Below are 15,601 nucleotides of genomic sequence, written 5' to 3' on the forward strand. Positions count from 1 at the left end.
TTTCGCTCCTTCTCTATTGCGGATAGTGTAGGGTCATTCCCCACCCGAAGGCCCCTACGTAGCACATCATCTGAGATAGGCACTTGAAGATCAGCCGACCATTTCTGAGCAAGCGCAATTAAGTCCAGTTCTCCGGATAGGTCCCGTAAGCACCTATGAAAAAATTTCAACGGGACATGGTCTTGAGCAGTAAGATCGAGCGCTTCCCGTAAGTTAGAGTGAACTTCCTCTTTCAATGGCACCGGGGTCAAAGTATGTACATAGTGACAAAGTTGTCGAAAGGCAAACCAGTCCCCAGGTGGCACATGGAACTGTGTTTGGAGTTCAGCAAATGAAGTAGGCATACCCGTATCCTGCACCACCTGGGATACGTAATGCAGTCCCAGAGACTTCCAACGTCTGAAAGTTGCAGAGTCCAAGCCGGGAGGAAAGTCCCCGTTGCCAACCACAGGGAGATATGGTGTTGTAACAGAAGAGATGTGCAGCAACTTACATAACCTCTTCCAAGCCATGCGCATTACCTGCAAAAAGGGGTGTGAATGTAGTATTGGCAAATCAGGCAAATGCCTAACATGTAACAGGTAGCTAAAATGATAAGGTCTAAATTCAAAACATTCATTCTCAGGCAAAGAAAACCAAGTAGTGCTACAAAACCAATCATGAAGATGTCTTAATTGACACGCAAGGGCAAATCGTGAGATATCCAGTAAACCCCACCCCCCTCGATACTTTGGCAACATCAACTTGGACAAGGCTATCCTAGCCCTCTTACCTTGCCATAAAAATGTGGAAAGGTGGGAGTTTAGTTGTGTTAGGTGTATTTTTGTTAACATAATGGGTAGCATTTGTAATATATAGAGCCATTGCGGCAACAATATCATATTGTATAATGCTATTCTACCAGAGAGGGATAATGGAAGGTTCCTCCAACCCGCAAGTGTAGTCTTTGTACGATGAAGCAGGGGTGTAATATTAATGGAGTACAACCTGCCCAGGTCCTGAGGAATCACCACCCCCAAATATGTTAGCTGAGACGAAGCCCACTGTAAAGGAAAGTCCCCCTGCCATTCAAGACGTACCTCAGGCGATGTTGACAACGCCATGGACTTCTGTTTATTAAGCACCAAGCCAGAATATAAATGAAATTCATCCAGAATATCCAGAGCTCGAGGCAGAGAACGTTGAGGAGAGCCCAACGTTAGCAAAAGATCGTCCGCAAATGCCAACACTCTCAGTTGGGACGTTCCCTCTGGGAGCCCCACAATTTCGTCATCCTTTTGTAGCGTACGTAATAAAGGGTCTAAATACAGTAAAAAAAGAAGAGGTGACAATGGACATCCCTGACGCGTCCCCCTGCCCACCGGGAAGGAAGTAGAACGCACACCATTAACCAATACAGATGCCGTAGGTTCAGCATAAAGCGCGCGAATCCATGCCATATAACTATCCGGAAATCCCATATGTGATAAAACCTGGAAAAGATAATGCCACTGAACCTTATCGAAGGCTTTCGCCGCGTCTTACCCAACCAGTAGTCCCGGGGACTTGACCTGTTGAGCTCGAGAGTAAGCTAGGAGCACCCGGCGCACATTAATTACCGATTGACGGGAACGTACAAAACCAACTTGCTCCGGCACAATGATGGTGGGCAACAGGGCCGCCAGCCTATCCGCCATGAGACGTGCTAAAATTTTTAAGTCGACATTCAACAGTGATATTGGTCTATAAGATTCGATATCAGTGGGCGATTTAGAGGGTTTCGGGATCAAAGTAATCAAAGCCTCATTCGCATACCTCGGGAAAGTACCACATATCTGAACCTCAGAGTAATAATTCAAAAGAGACCCCCCCACGGAGGACGATAGGATCTTGTAAAACTCCGGGGAGTATCCGTCCGGACCGGGGGCCGTACAAGGCTTCAGTGTTTTGATCGCCTGTAACACTTCCTGAAGCTGCAAAGGAGCACCTAACCGGGAAATCTGGGCCGCCGACAATTTGGGCATCCCTGCATCCTCCAAATAATCCTGCACATCCGGTCCAGCATAAGGACCCGGGGAAGCATAAAAGGTTGCAAAATAATTCCTAAAACAGGTGGAGATGTCTGCCGCTGAAGTTAGCACTTTCCCCGAGCTCTCTTTTATCATAGCAATATATCTGGATCCCTTCCAGCTCTTGGCTATCGATGCTAACAATTTCCCAGCTTTGTTACCATGTTTATAAAATTGATATTTACGAAAAAATAATAATTTCTTTGTCCGCTCATGGATAAGGGAATTCAATTCTGCCAGAGCTGCGGTATACGCCTCTCTGACAGCCACAGTGGGGTCACGCAACAACTCCCGTTTCAAGAGTGTTGACTGCCGTTCGAGCTGCACTATACGTTGTGCAATTCTCCGGGTCCTAGAAGCCACATAGGCAATCACTTCCCCACGTAACACCGCTTTCGCTGCATCCCAAAATAATATAGGTTGAGCAATATGTTGAGCATTATTGGAACAGTAATCCTCCCATCTTTCTGACAAAAATTCCCGAAAATGAGAATCATTATGTAGGTACGAAGGAAATCTCCATCCCATCCCGGTGTTCATGGGACCCCCCACCGCCACGTCCAACCAAATCATATGGTGATCAGAGATCTCAAGGGGGCCAATTGTAGCCTCCGAGACCCGAGCAAACATGCTCTCCGATATTAAGGTATAGTCAATTCTGGAAAAGGATCCATGGGCTCTAGATTGATGAGTATAATCTCTGTCGGTGGGGTGAAGTAACCTCCAAGGGTCCACCAACCCCAGAGCACGACACAGATAGGGGACACCCTTCGTCCGTCGCACATTCGTCGGTCCTATCCCCCCCGAACGATCCACCCCAGGGTCCAGTACTTGATTCAGGTCTCCCACCAGTACCAGAGGGTCACCCGAGTTCTGTAAACATATGTTAACCAAATTTTGAAAATAAGAGTGTTGATATCCATTGGGGCCATACCCCACCAATAATCTGAAGGATCCCCCCGGTCCGAGTACCTTCACTAATAAGTATCGACCGGTGGGATCCCGCCTCAGGACCTGGACAGTACAGGGTAAGCCCTTTCTAATCAATATGGCCACCCCTGCCCTCTTCCCTGTGCAGGATGCATAGTATATGTCCCCCACCCAACCCCTCCGCAGTTTTTGATGTTCTATATCAGTGAGTCTAGTTTCCTGTAAACAAGCTATGTCCGCTGAATGATGTTTCAACTGTGATAATATTTTAGTACGCTTGGCAGGCGATGTTATACCTGATACATTCCAGGAAATTATACGGAACTGTCTATCACCCATGGCATACCCCACTCTTCATGATATATAAAAGAAACCTTCCAGTAAAAGGGGGTCCCAGGGTGCCCAGCCTCACCCCTAGACCACGCAAACACACTCCAGTCACACAATATACATGATCCCAAAACATACCTGAACCATAGATAGAAAAAAAAGAGAATAAACATAATGCGCCCCCAAAATACCGCTGCTGCCACCCAGAAACATCCCCCCCCCCCTAATTCCCCAACAATCCCAACTGCCCCCATCATGTGGGAGAAAAACGGGTCACGAAAGACGCCTCCTCCAGGGCCACCCCGGCTAGCAGAAGGATATACATCAAACGTAATGTAAAACAGGGTTTCCTCAAATAGTGAAACTATAAGCAGTAACAGTTAAGGTGCAGAAACAGCCCAGTAAAATGAGCTCAGATTCCAGAGTCAAGCCTGTCCTGGAGTGGATTTTTCAAACTTTTTAATAAAGTCAGTGGCTGCTTCGGGTGACTGAAAAGACTTCCAGACTCCATTACTGTGGATCCTCAACAGAGCCGGATAGTTGAATTGAAATCTCAGGTGAAGATCAGAGAGTTGTGTACAAAGTGGATAAAAAGGCCGCCTCCGTTCTTGAAGTGCCTGAGAGAAGTCCTGGCTAATGCGAATTAGGTTTCCATCATATTTCAAGGCATCCCTTTTATTACGGTATAGTTGTAACAGTTCCACTTTATGCCTGAAATTGAGTAACTTCAGGATGACCACACGTGGACGCGTCTCCCGATCAGGGCGGCGGCCCAGGCGATGAGCACGTTCAATGTGCATAGGCCCCAAGGAGGGCGGGAGCGGCAATTCCTCTCGCAGCCAGGTCTCCAGTACCCCCAATAAATCGCGGTCGGGGACCGTCTCGGGAATGCCCAGTAAGCGCAGGTTCGAGCGTCTGGAGCGATTCTCCAAATCATCCAGTTTCTCTGCCTGCGCTCGAACCCGCGCCTGCAGCTCACAAAACTCCGCTCCCCGAGTCGTGGATGTGTCCTCCAGATTGGAGACTCGTTGTTCTAACTCGGTCGTGCGTGTCGCCGCCAGCAGAGTTTCAATATTCAGCATTCGTTCCGTTATTATTTCCAGTTTAGGACCTAGTACCTGGGCCAGCGCCTCCCTGATATCACTCAGGGCGGTCTCAGTCAGATTCGAGACCGCCGCCGCGGGGCTTGCCGCCATTTTCTTCTCCACTGGCCTCACTCGGTCTCGATCTTTGCGGGCTGATTTCGGGTGCATGAACTCCTTCGATCTTGTTAAGTATCTGTCGATGCACCCAGAACGATCTTATACGCAGTGAAGTCGCCACAGATTCAGCAGAAAAGTAGTCAGTTATTGATCAGTGTGCAGGGTAGCCCCGGAGCTAGCAAGGAAACGTCCTCACGCGCTCATGGCATCACGTGACCAGCATCCTCAGTACTTTATAATGCAAGTGAAACGAGGATTTGGTCAGACTTTTGAAGGGTCTGCAGAAAAAAAATATTGTATAGGCCGGGGACATGAGACAGCAGGAAATGGGAACTTTTCTTCCTTCTATTTTTGTGAATGGAAAGGCTGAGGATGTCAGAGAGGTCAGTTAAAATATGTGCTTTATAAGAAAATATAATAATGTGTTTTATAAAGTTTATAGCATAGCTGGCCTACCCAGTGAGGTGTTCCTAGTGGTGATGGTGGCAGCGTGTCAATGTGTTGAGAGGAAGAGGTGGTCTGGGAAATTCTGCTGAGCAAACTCCGGGCCCATTTCCACCCCCCAGTTAGTCCACTCCACTCAACTGATTCACACACTGAGTGGGTCTTTGGGTGTTGTTTTGGGATCTCTTCCAGTGGTTTATCTCCTTCTGGTCCAAGGAAGGAAACTTTGTTATCCTTAGCATTGACCTACAGAATATGTTTGTAACAGCGCTGCTTGTGTGGCATTAGGCTATGTAGTGATTGAAAGAAAAAACCAGACCTTTGCACATTTTTGCACTATATGGTGGGTGTATGAGGAGATTCACATTTCCTGCACAGCTAAGTCCATGTGAAGTTACCTTGTGCTGTATTTGACATCTTGCAAGGTCTCTGTTTGAAAGGAAAGATCTAAACTTAAAAATGAAGTGGCCAGAAGTTATGGTAAAAGCAGATAGTGTAGCTGGTTTTAAGAAAGATTTGGACAAATTCCTGGAGGAAAAGTCCATAATCTGTTATTAAGACATGGGGGAAGTGTCTGCTTGCCCTGGATCGGTAGCATGGAATGTTGCTACTCTTTGGGTTTTGACCAGGTATTAGTGTCCTGGATTGGCTACCATGAGAATGGGCTACTGGGCATGATGGACCATTGGTCTGACCCAGTTAGGCTATTCTTATGTTATGTTCTCATCTGTAGGGGCCTTTGTTTTCACTTCTTATTTTAATGTATTTTTTTTCTGGGAACTTATCAGTGTTTTTTTATAATGGGAACAAAAATGGAAGAGAATTAATGTGTGTGGAATGGGGGGGTAACTAATTTCTTCAGCTAAATAATTCAATCCACTTCAAACAGACATAGGAGAACTTGTGCACCATTCACACACCCTCCAACCAAAAACGTCAAAAGAAAAAAACTGTTCGACAACCTCCTAGCCATTCGAGCTGCAACACTCGACCCCCAACTCTACAACCAATTGATATCAACCACAGACTGCAAAACCTTCAAAAAGAAATAAAAACCCTTCTATTCAAAAAACACATAAAACCGAACTAACACAATCAGAACTGTCCCAAGCATCACCTGCAACTACTCCATATGTACTTCTAATGTCATGACAATTTAGACATAATTTATGTTATGTTATGTTTGGAATAATGGTTACATATATGAGGTTCAATAAAAGAAAATTTTCACTGCCTGTTTCTATTCTGACCATTTATTCCATTTCATGGTTATTGCAAAAAAAAAAAAAAAAAAAAAAAATTTTACATGGGGGGGGGGGGGGGTCAAAAAATGATGGGCCCCGGGTGCCACATACCCTAGGTACGCCACTGTCCTAAATGGCTACTTGGACGATCAAAAAGCCTGATTGTCCAAGTACCTATAACCAAAGCTGGTTTTTAGACGTATCTAAAAACAGCTTAGGCCTTTCCCCTGCCTCTAAATGCACAGAGAGAAAAGAGGAATGTTTAGAGGAGGGGAAAGGGCGGGCAGTGGGCCGACCTACACCTAGGCATATAACAGGTATAACCAAAACCGTAGGCAGTCGGCACTTATACCTTTTTGACTAAGACGAAGTCAAACCAAGTCTAAGTGCCAAAAAAGGGGCCGCTGAGCTGATTGTGGCTGCTACGATCAGCTCAGCGGCCCAAGCAACCTGCCTACCCCTCCACCGCAAGCATCGCGGCAGGAGAGATGCCTCATCTCCCCTACCGCGATGCCATCACTCCTCTACCCGAACTGCCGCGACCCGCGGTAGGAGAGATAACATCGGGGGGGGGGGTCGCGGTTCGATGGGGCCAGAGGGCTTGGGCTCCTTCTTGCCCCAATGTTGTCGAGGGAGGGGGTTGCGGTTCAACAAGGCAGGAGGGCTTGGGCATTCTCCTGCCTGGATCGTGTGTGGCGCAGTGGTTGGATCTACAGCCTCAGCACCCTGGGGTTGTGGGTTCAAACCCCGCGCTGCTCCTTGTGACCCTGGGCAAGTCACTTAATCCTCCATAGCCCCAGGTACGTTAGATAGATTGTGAGCCCACTGGGACAGAGAGGAAAAAATGCTTGAGTACCTGATTGTAAAAACCGCTTAGATAACCTTGATAGGCGGTATATAAAAAAAAATCGTAATAAATCGTAATAATAATAAATCGTTGTGTGTGTGTGGGGGGGATTCTGTAACCGGTGTTGTGTTTGACAAGACACCGGTTACAGCATCCAGCTTTTAGGCGAAGGACTGGCTCCTCCTTCGCCTAAAAGCCCTTGTGTTGGACGTTTGGGGCTTAGGCGTTTTTTTGGTTCATTATGGGCAAAAAGTGTAGACGTAGTGGTGATCTGGGCGTTTAGTAGAGGCAGGCCATAATCAAAACAAAACTCCTTTTGGACGTTTGTTTTGATTATGGACATTTTCCCTGCTTCTGCTTTGAACGTTTAAGGACTTAGGCCAAAAGGGGACTTAGACTTTTTTTTGATTATGCCCCTCCATGGAAACAAGACAGAAAGAAGATTGACTCATTTGAGCTTTGGTACTAAAGAAGGGTTTTAGGCATGCCGTGGACTGCCAAAAGAACTAACAAATCGATGGGATCAAACCGGCAATGTCACTCAAAGCCCAGATGATGAAGTTACAACTGTCTTATTTTGATCACACCATCAGAAGAGAGAGATCACTCGAACATGAGTTGATGGCACCTAACAACAACAACAAAACTTACAATGAAATTACTGTCATCCTTTATTTGATGCAGTTCTCAGTTTGAATTTTATACAGGTATGTATAAATTTGACTATTATACCATAAAATGGGCTGTTTTGTAGGTTGTTTTTTTGTGTTATTTTTTTTGCTTTTACCTACTACCTCTATAGTTTGCTATAGAGCAGGAAAGGACTACTGCACTAGGGAAATGAGGGTATTTCTCTACAAATTGTTTTAAGTTAGGCGCTGGAATGCTATGAGCTCATAAAGTCCTCCACTGGAATTCTGTATTAGGTATAAATAAGACAACTTTCTAGACCTAAGCGCATTATATAACCCATTGCGGGTCAGACCAATAGTCCATCTTGCCCAGTATCATGTTCCATAGTAGCCAATCCAGGTCACAAGTACCTGGCAGAAACCCAAACAGTAGCAGCATTCCATGCCACCGATCCCAGGGCATGCACTGTGACTTCCCCTATGTCTATCTCAATAGCAGACTAGGTACTGCTTAGTATAGGAATAATTTGAAATATCTAGATTAGACATTTCTAATTATTCCTAAGATATTTTACTGAAAATCAAATCAGAAATATGCAAATCAATAGAAGCTGCAAACAGTATAGAAAGTGCTGTGGAATAATTTATGCATAAAATAGTAGCAAAAACAATTTTTTTAATTCCATTCCTGCTGCAGTTCCTGAAACATGAAGATTTTCCATCTGTTTGACCTGATAGTTGCAGCAGATTTACTCGTGGGCTTAGGCAGCTCAGTAAGTAAATTATATTAATGTTTATTTACAATGAGAATTTGAAATCAAGTTCTTCTTTCCAGGGTAAACACTTCGATAGCACTAGTGATATTACTATAGTAGAAGGCAAAGATATTGAGATTAAATGCTTTGCAAGTTAAATATTTAGAGCAGTGGTTCCCAAACCTGTCCTGGGGGACCCCCAGCCAGTCAGGTTTTCAAGATATCACTAATGAATATGCATGAGAGAGATTTGCATACCTGTCACTTCCATTATATGCAAATCTCTCTCATGCATATTCATTAGTGATATCTTGAAAACCTGACTGGCTGGGGGTCCCCCAGGACAGGTTTGGGAACCACTGATTTAGAGGATGATTCTCATGTAGAGATCGGAGTGTGATAGGCCACTTGGGTCTTGGTCCAGCTAATTTTGCCCTACATTGCATAAGCACAATGGAGCTTGAGAGCAGGGCAGGATTAACCAATAGGCCAAACCCGCCTGTCCGGCAGGCAGCCAACGACGGAATGAGGCCGGATTGGCCCATCCGTCCCAAAGCTCCGCCTACTGGTGGGGCCTAAGGCGCCTGGGCCAATCAGAATAGGCCCGGGAGCCTTAGGTCCCTCCTGGGGGCAGGGCCTGAGGCACATGGTCGGGTTGGGCCCATGTGCCTCAGGCCCCGCCCCCAGGAGGGACCTAAGGCTCCCGGGCCTATTCTGATTGGCCCAGGCGCCTTAGGCCCCACCAGTAGGCGGAGCTTTGGGACGGATGGGCCAATCCGGCCTCATTCCGTCGTTGGCTGCCTGCCGGACAGGCGGGTTTGGCTCCCGTCTATCCGGCCAACTACAGAAAGGTACGGGGAAGGGGGTTGGGGGTGTCGTGGGGGTCGGCCAGGGGGTCGCGGGTCGGCTGGGGGGCGGTCGGAGGTTCTTGGGGGGGGGCGGTCGTTGGGGGGAGGGGGGGTTTGCGTCGAGGGCAGGAGGGCCTGGGATCCCTCCTGCCCGTAATGTAGTGCAGGGTGGGGTTAGGGGGTCGCCGTGGCCAGGAGGACTTGGGCTCCCTCCTGGCCCGATCGTGTCGGGGAGTCGGGGGGGCAAGAGGGCTTGGGCTCCCTCTTGCCCCGATCGTGTCGGGGAGTCGGGGGGGCAAGAGGGCTTGAGCTCCCGCTTGCCCCGATCGTGTCGGGGAGTCGGGGGGGCGAGAGGGCTTGGGCTCCCTCTTGCCCCGATCGTGTCGGGGAGTCGGGGGGGGGGCAAGAGGGCTTGAGCTCCCTCTTGCCCCGATCGTGTCGGGGAGTCGGGGGGGGCAAGAGGGCTTGGGCTCCCTCTTGCCCCGATCGTGTCGGGGAGTCGGGGGGGGCAAGAGGGCTTGAGCTCCCTCTTGCCCCGATCGTGTCGGGGAGTCGGGGGGGCCAGGAGGGCTTGGGCTCCCTCTTGCCCCGATCGTGTCGGGGAGTCGGGGGGGCAAGAGGGCTTGGGCTCCCTCTTGCCCCGATCGTGTCGGGGAGTCGGGGGGGGGGGGCAAGAGGGAGCCAGGCGGAGAGAGGGCAGTTAAGCGCAGTGCCTGCGCGGAAGGATGCAGCTCGGGCGACTTCGTTGTGTGAAACGAAGTTCGTTGTACGAATCAAGACATAAAGTTCGTTGTGCGCAGCGTTCGCTGTGCGAGGCGTCCGTTATGCGAGGCACCACTGTATTGTACAATGATGTGGCACAGATTTCAGCACTTTTGTGTATCTACTGTATATCTTTTGTGTGGAGTCCCTATGGATTCTTGTTATTTCTGTTACTTTTTAACCTATTTTGAGTCCTCTAGCCTTATTATCCCAGGAATTTGATGTTTCCGCACATTTTTTTGTTTTTATTTTTGGCTGATGATATCCTTTCTATTCAGATCCTACCCAACCTGATCTTTCTCCTTTGAATATAGGATTGAAGTTGAATCCCTTGAATGAAGGGTTGAAGCTGAATTCTTCCAAATCCACTGGCTTCCATGTGCCTATCGTAGGAAATTTAAAATATTGATTTTATCCCATAACCCCACCCCCCTTTTACTAAACCGTGCTACTGGTTATTAGCGCAGGGAGCCGTGCTGAATGCTCTGCGCTGCTCCTGATGCTCATTTGAGATTGTGGAACTTGGGCGCTGCATCAGGGAGATAGAAGAGCACCTGGATGAACACCAGGACCAGATTCATGAATTTGATATGCGCATAAAAGACCTTCATGGCAGCAGTGACTTTGTTACTTAAGCCGGGTAAGCCGAGTACTGCTTGTGAATCTTGTCAGCCAATATCCCTTCTAAACACTGATTATAAACTTTCCACAAGGATTTTGGTCCAGCGGCTGCAGGGTGTGCTGACAAAACTCATACAGTGAATCAAGCGGACTTTATTTGCCTTCAGACATTCAACAATATTAAAATGGTGGTGTATTTGATGTAGTATGCATAGCAGGAGAGTGAAAAGGTTCAGATACCAATACTGCCTCACACACATACTCTGTCATCTCTGGTACCGATTCATCGGGGGGGGGGGGGGGCATCTCATTAGAAAGAAAAGAACACACATGCAGTTGTATGGCCAAAGAAATGTCCCATTTATTCACAGCACAGACACATATTTATAGCATTTCACATGGGTCAGTTTTTTCAGCATATGACTGTAGGAAAGACCATATTTGGTAACAGGATACATAAAAGCAACTAGAAAGAGGTAGCAAACATAAGGGGGGGAATAGTGGGAAGTTTCCATTATAGCATATAATACTGTCTTGTCTAAGGTCTAGCAATGTTTCTTTTTTAACAAATGTTTCTTATCAAAACAAGTCAACTACAGAACAAAATGGGGACACAGAGCTCAGAACACAAAAAGAAAAGACCTTGTGGTTTCTTGTCAAAATGATAACTGTTTCAGCAGTTCCTTTTACACAAGCAGGAATAGAAAAACTTACAAAAAATATATGTGCCCCTTCAATCCCCTCTTACATCATGAAAATGACATCATAAGTGTACAGCATGAGCTTGGAGGGAGAGATATTCCAGATATGTCCTATGATATATATTTCAATAAGAAGGTGTTTAACCCATTCTTGCATCCAGCTAGAGTATTGGTCCCAAGGATTAAATAACCCAGAATTACGTTTGAGCTTAGCAGAGAGGCGGGAGCTTAGCAATTTAAGGCGGGAGACAACACATGAACAGATGAAAAACAACATAATCCATGCAACATTAGCTTGTACCTAATCCCTGGCCTTGTACCCATCGGGGATCCCTCTTGGGACACCAAGAGCAGCAATATAGACATGGGGGTCAAAGCTTCCGGGAAGGTCAGGGGTCTTTGGTAGGGATTGGTAGGTACTAGCCAGGGCTGCAGTAGAGCGATGAACAGCAGAGTTGACTATTTCATGGAATCACAGGGACCAGGTAAGGCAGGCAGCCAAGAGCGAAAGAGTCAGTCAGCAGGGAGGCCACGCCAGGTTCGGAGAGGAACTTGAGCCAGTTTGGTGATGCGGTCCACATCTTCCTCGAGCACGGTACCATCATCATCAAGGTCAAGGCAGTAGTTAGAGAGGTGGAACTTGCCACAGACGTCACCTTCTGCAGCCAGCAAGTAATCTAGGGCCAGGCAAGTCTGGGTTTTTTTGAGTGTAATAAGTTCAAGAACAGCCTGCAAGCGAAGTATGCAGTTGAGCAGGTAGATTGGGGTCCGACAACCCCAGGAGCCATCTTTGGCCCACGTATCAGGTCCATAAGCAGCAATGATCCGTTCATCAGGCCAGTTGCCACCCCATTTTCCAATCTGTATGGGGTGGAGAGTGCTAACCACTTTTGGTGACCCCTAGTGTCGAACACAGGGACTCCCAGGCGTTCACCATCGGCCAGCAGTAGCAGGAAGGAGCTGGGACGGATCATGCCAAGTACACATGTACCAGTCTGTTGAGCAGGCAGCCAAGGGTAAGCAAACAGGCCACAGAGCCAATATCAACCATCAGGAGTTGGCCATCGGGCGTAGGAAGTTTCATGGAGCAGGTACTAAAGAGGAGGTCCTGGTAAATTGAAGATGCAATAATAGAAGTCCGCAAGGCCCACAGTGGAAGTCGTGGGGATGACGTGAAAGAGAGGTTCTGTGAAAGCAGGTCTAGGATATTTAGCTGTGTTCATGGCCACTGTTCTCCCATACCGGTTCCACCACAGACAAAACAATTGATGACATTAAGAGTCTGGCCTATAGATTCAGCAAACTGTATAAACAGATGCCTAGTTGTGACAGGAAAAACAAAATCTACTTTCATATATGCATAAAAATGGGGGAAACACAACAGAAAATAGCACACGAGACACATTCCCATAAAGGACATGCTCCGAGAAGGCTTTTGATAGAGTCAGCAGGAAATTTCTATTTGAGGTTCTAGAAAAAATGGGATTTGGAAAACAGTTCTTAAATGGATTTCTTTATTATATCATGAACCCTTATCGCAATATAAAATCAATGGTTTTCTGTCAGAGCCCGTGACATTGTTGAGGGATACCAGATAGGGATGTCCCATGTCCCCGTTACAATTTGCCATAGCGATGGTTCCTCTGACTTGCTTGATTTGTGTGACTCCTGATAAAGAGGGATTACAGGTACAGGATGAGTCTTATGAGATCTTACGTTTCGCAGATGATGTGCTATTGTTTATTAGTGATCCTATGGCAATTTTTCGAGCCCAGCTCAGAATTACAAATTCATTTTTGAGGGTGATCCTGCAAACCTGGTACCTGCAGGAGGAATATGGCCTGTCCTCCAAGGATGTATTTTCCTATACAAAATTAAGGCTCTTTCTAGCTAAACATGCTTTTTGGGATCTTAGCATGCAGGAAACTAGGTTAGGGATAAGGTTGGGGGGGGGAATTTCCCATTTATATGAGGCTTTGCTTGCCTGGGAGGCTCCTGAGGATTGTTATAGGGACCGATGGGAGCAGGAGTTGGGGAGAAAGTTGGGCGACCCTGCATGGTTAATATTATATAAATGTCTTTTTTCCTATTCCACTTGCTTCCTCATTAATTGAAAATGGCTACAAAATGTATTACCAATGGTATATGACTCCTCAACGCTTGTCCCAGATTTATGACCATTATGAGAATCTATGTTGGAGGTCCTGTGCATATGTGGGAACCTTTCAACATATATGGTGGTTGTGTCCTGTGATAAAGTCTTATTAGAATATGGTGGGTCAATTGATAGTTCACATTACCCAGAAGCACTGTCCTATGTTGGAGGAATACTTTCTCCCATACTGGGTTATATCCCACCAAAAAATTGTTTAGCCTTGTTTGTTTGTACTGTGGTCCGCCTGGCCTTGGCAAAACACTGGTGTTCCGCAATGGTTCCTCAGCGACAATACTTATTTGCCATCTGGATTATGTACATTTAATGTGTAAACTAATGGCACTATGGTGTCAGAGATTGGTCCCTTATCATAAAATCTGGGATAGTTATGTTGCCTGGAGATCGGACTCCTCCCTGTTATAGCTGTAAATCTGTTTGAATTCTTTTGATGTCATTATGTTACTTGCTTCTCTTTTTAGTTGCGAGCCTGCTCCTCTGTTAGCTCCTCCCTCTAGCCTCTCTCTCACTACATGCTCGGCAGCCTCTTGATTATGGCAGCGTCCTGCTTGCTTCTTTTAGTGCTGGTTCCTGAGGAAGGGACTTTGCTTGTTCCTGAAACCAATGCTTAGTTGAACCACCACGAAGACTACTACAAAACAAATATCTTCTGTTATTCTGAACGCTCACTCGACTTACCACCCTGCCTGAGAAGCTAAGTATTTTTGAATGTTTTCATTCTGTGGAGGGGGCTAAGACTGTCCTTGATTCACCTGCCATTTAAATTGTGGGTTAATTCCCCAGCATTTGATGCTCCATATAATGGTTTTTGTTTTGTTTTTTACACTAGTTTTTGTGGTTTACACTGATTCACTTTATGGTAGCACTCACTTGTGCCCAATGATGGTTTACAACAGTAAAGTGAGCTTTTTGCTCTCTTCCTCTGCCTAAGATTAAGCACTTGAGCTGCAGATTCTGCTGGCTCTCTAGCTTACTTTCTCACATTGAGGGCTCATATCACTCATTATTGATAATTTTGACCTTATTGGTGTATTATTTATTTATGGAGCAATTGTCTGCCCGGTAAGGAGTCTCAGGCTCAGCCTTTTGGCATTACTGCTCATTTTGGTCTCAGTTGAGAGGGGAGAGCAGATGCTGAATGGAAGGAGGGGATAAAGAAAAAGGGCATATGCTGGATGGGGGAAAGAAGATAAGAGTTAGTGAGATAGTGGAGGGGTGGCAAGCTGTGGGTAGACACAGTGAAAAGAGGGAAACTAAGGACTGAATAGTAAGAGAGAATTTAATTTAGACAGAGGCAGAAAATAGAGAAGGAAGACCAGGGAAGAAAAGGAAAGGGAAGAGAGAGGAGAGAGAGATATCGGATCTGAGTGGAGGAAATGAGATAAGAGATGCTAAAAACCACAGGGGGAGGGAAGGAGAGATGGAAGGAGAGAGATGCCAGACCATAAGGGGAACAAAGGGAAGAAGATGGACAGGGAAGACTGACAGTTTCTGGAAGGGGCAGACAGTAGATGGAAGGAAGAGAATGACAAGAAGATGATAAAAGCAAAAACTAGACAAAAAGGTAGAAGAAAAATGCTATTTTTTTGCTTTAGGATAAAGTAGTATTGTAGCTGTGTTGATAAATGTTTATAAATAGAAAACGGAAATACAGAGATCCTTTTATTGGACTAATTTTAATATATTTTTGACTAACTTTAGGAGACCAAATTCTCCTTCCTTAGGTCAGGACAGGATACTGTAACAGCAGTATACTTTACTAACCTAAGGAAAGAGGTTTTGACCTCTGAAAGCTAAAAATGTATTAGTCCAATAAAATGGTATCATCTTATTTTCTATTTCTTGTTTTATTTTTGTTAATTTGTAAAGTGATTTGTTATTTCTCTTTTTTCAAATTTACATCTACTATCTTTATATTTTGTACAATATTAGGGAATATGCACCACTGTTTCTATGGTGTTGCATTGTATGCTGAGCCTGGCTTCTTTATGGTTAGTTTATGTATACATATTTCTAGTCCCACCCCCCAACTTTACAAAAGAGCGGAAGAAACATAGAAATATG

General features: G+C 46.0%; 1 protein-coding gene across 5 annotated transcripts in view; it reads left to right on the forward strand.

Annotated features, from left to right (window-relative positions):
• FGL1 (fibrinogen like 1) overlaps positions 1 to 15,601 on the forward strand; it is a 179,785-nt gene that overhangs the window by 78,284 nt on the left and 85,900 nt on the right. For all 5 annotated transcript variants that reach the window (XM_033944101.1, XM_033944095.1, XM_033944106.1 and 2 more), the window contains one exon: positions 8,375 to 8,450. In XM_033944101.1, the coding sequence (XP_033799992.1) occupies positions 8,385 to 8,450 (66 nt within the window). In that variant the 5' untranslated portion in view covers positions 8,375 to 8,384. The remainder of the gene's footprint in view (positions 1 to 8,374; positions 8,451 to 15,601) is intronic.

The sequence above is a fragment of the Geotrypetes seraphini genome, chromosome 1 (assembly GCF_902459505.1).
Source record: "Geotrypetes seraphini chromosome 1, aGeoSer1.1, whole genome shotgun sequence".
Taxonomy (NCBI): domain Eukaryota; kingdom Metazoa; phylum Chordata; class Amphibia; order Gymnophiona; family Dermophiidae; genus Geotrypetes; species Geotrypetes seraphini.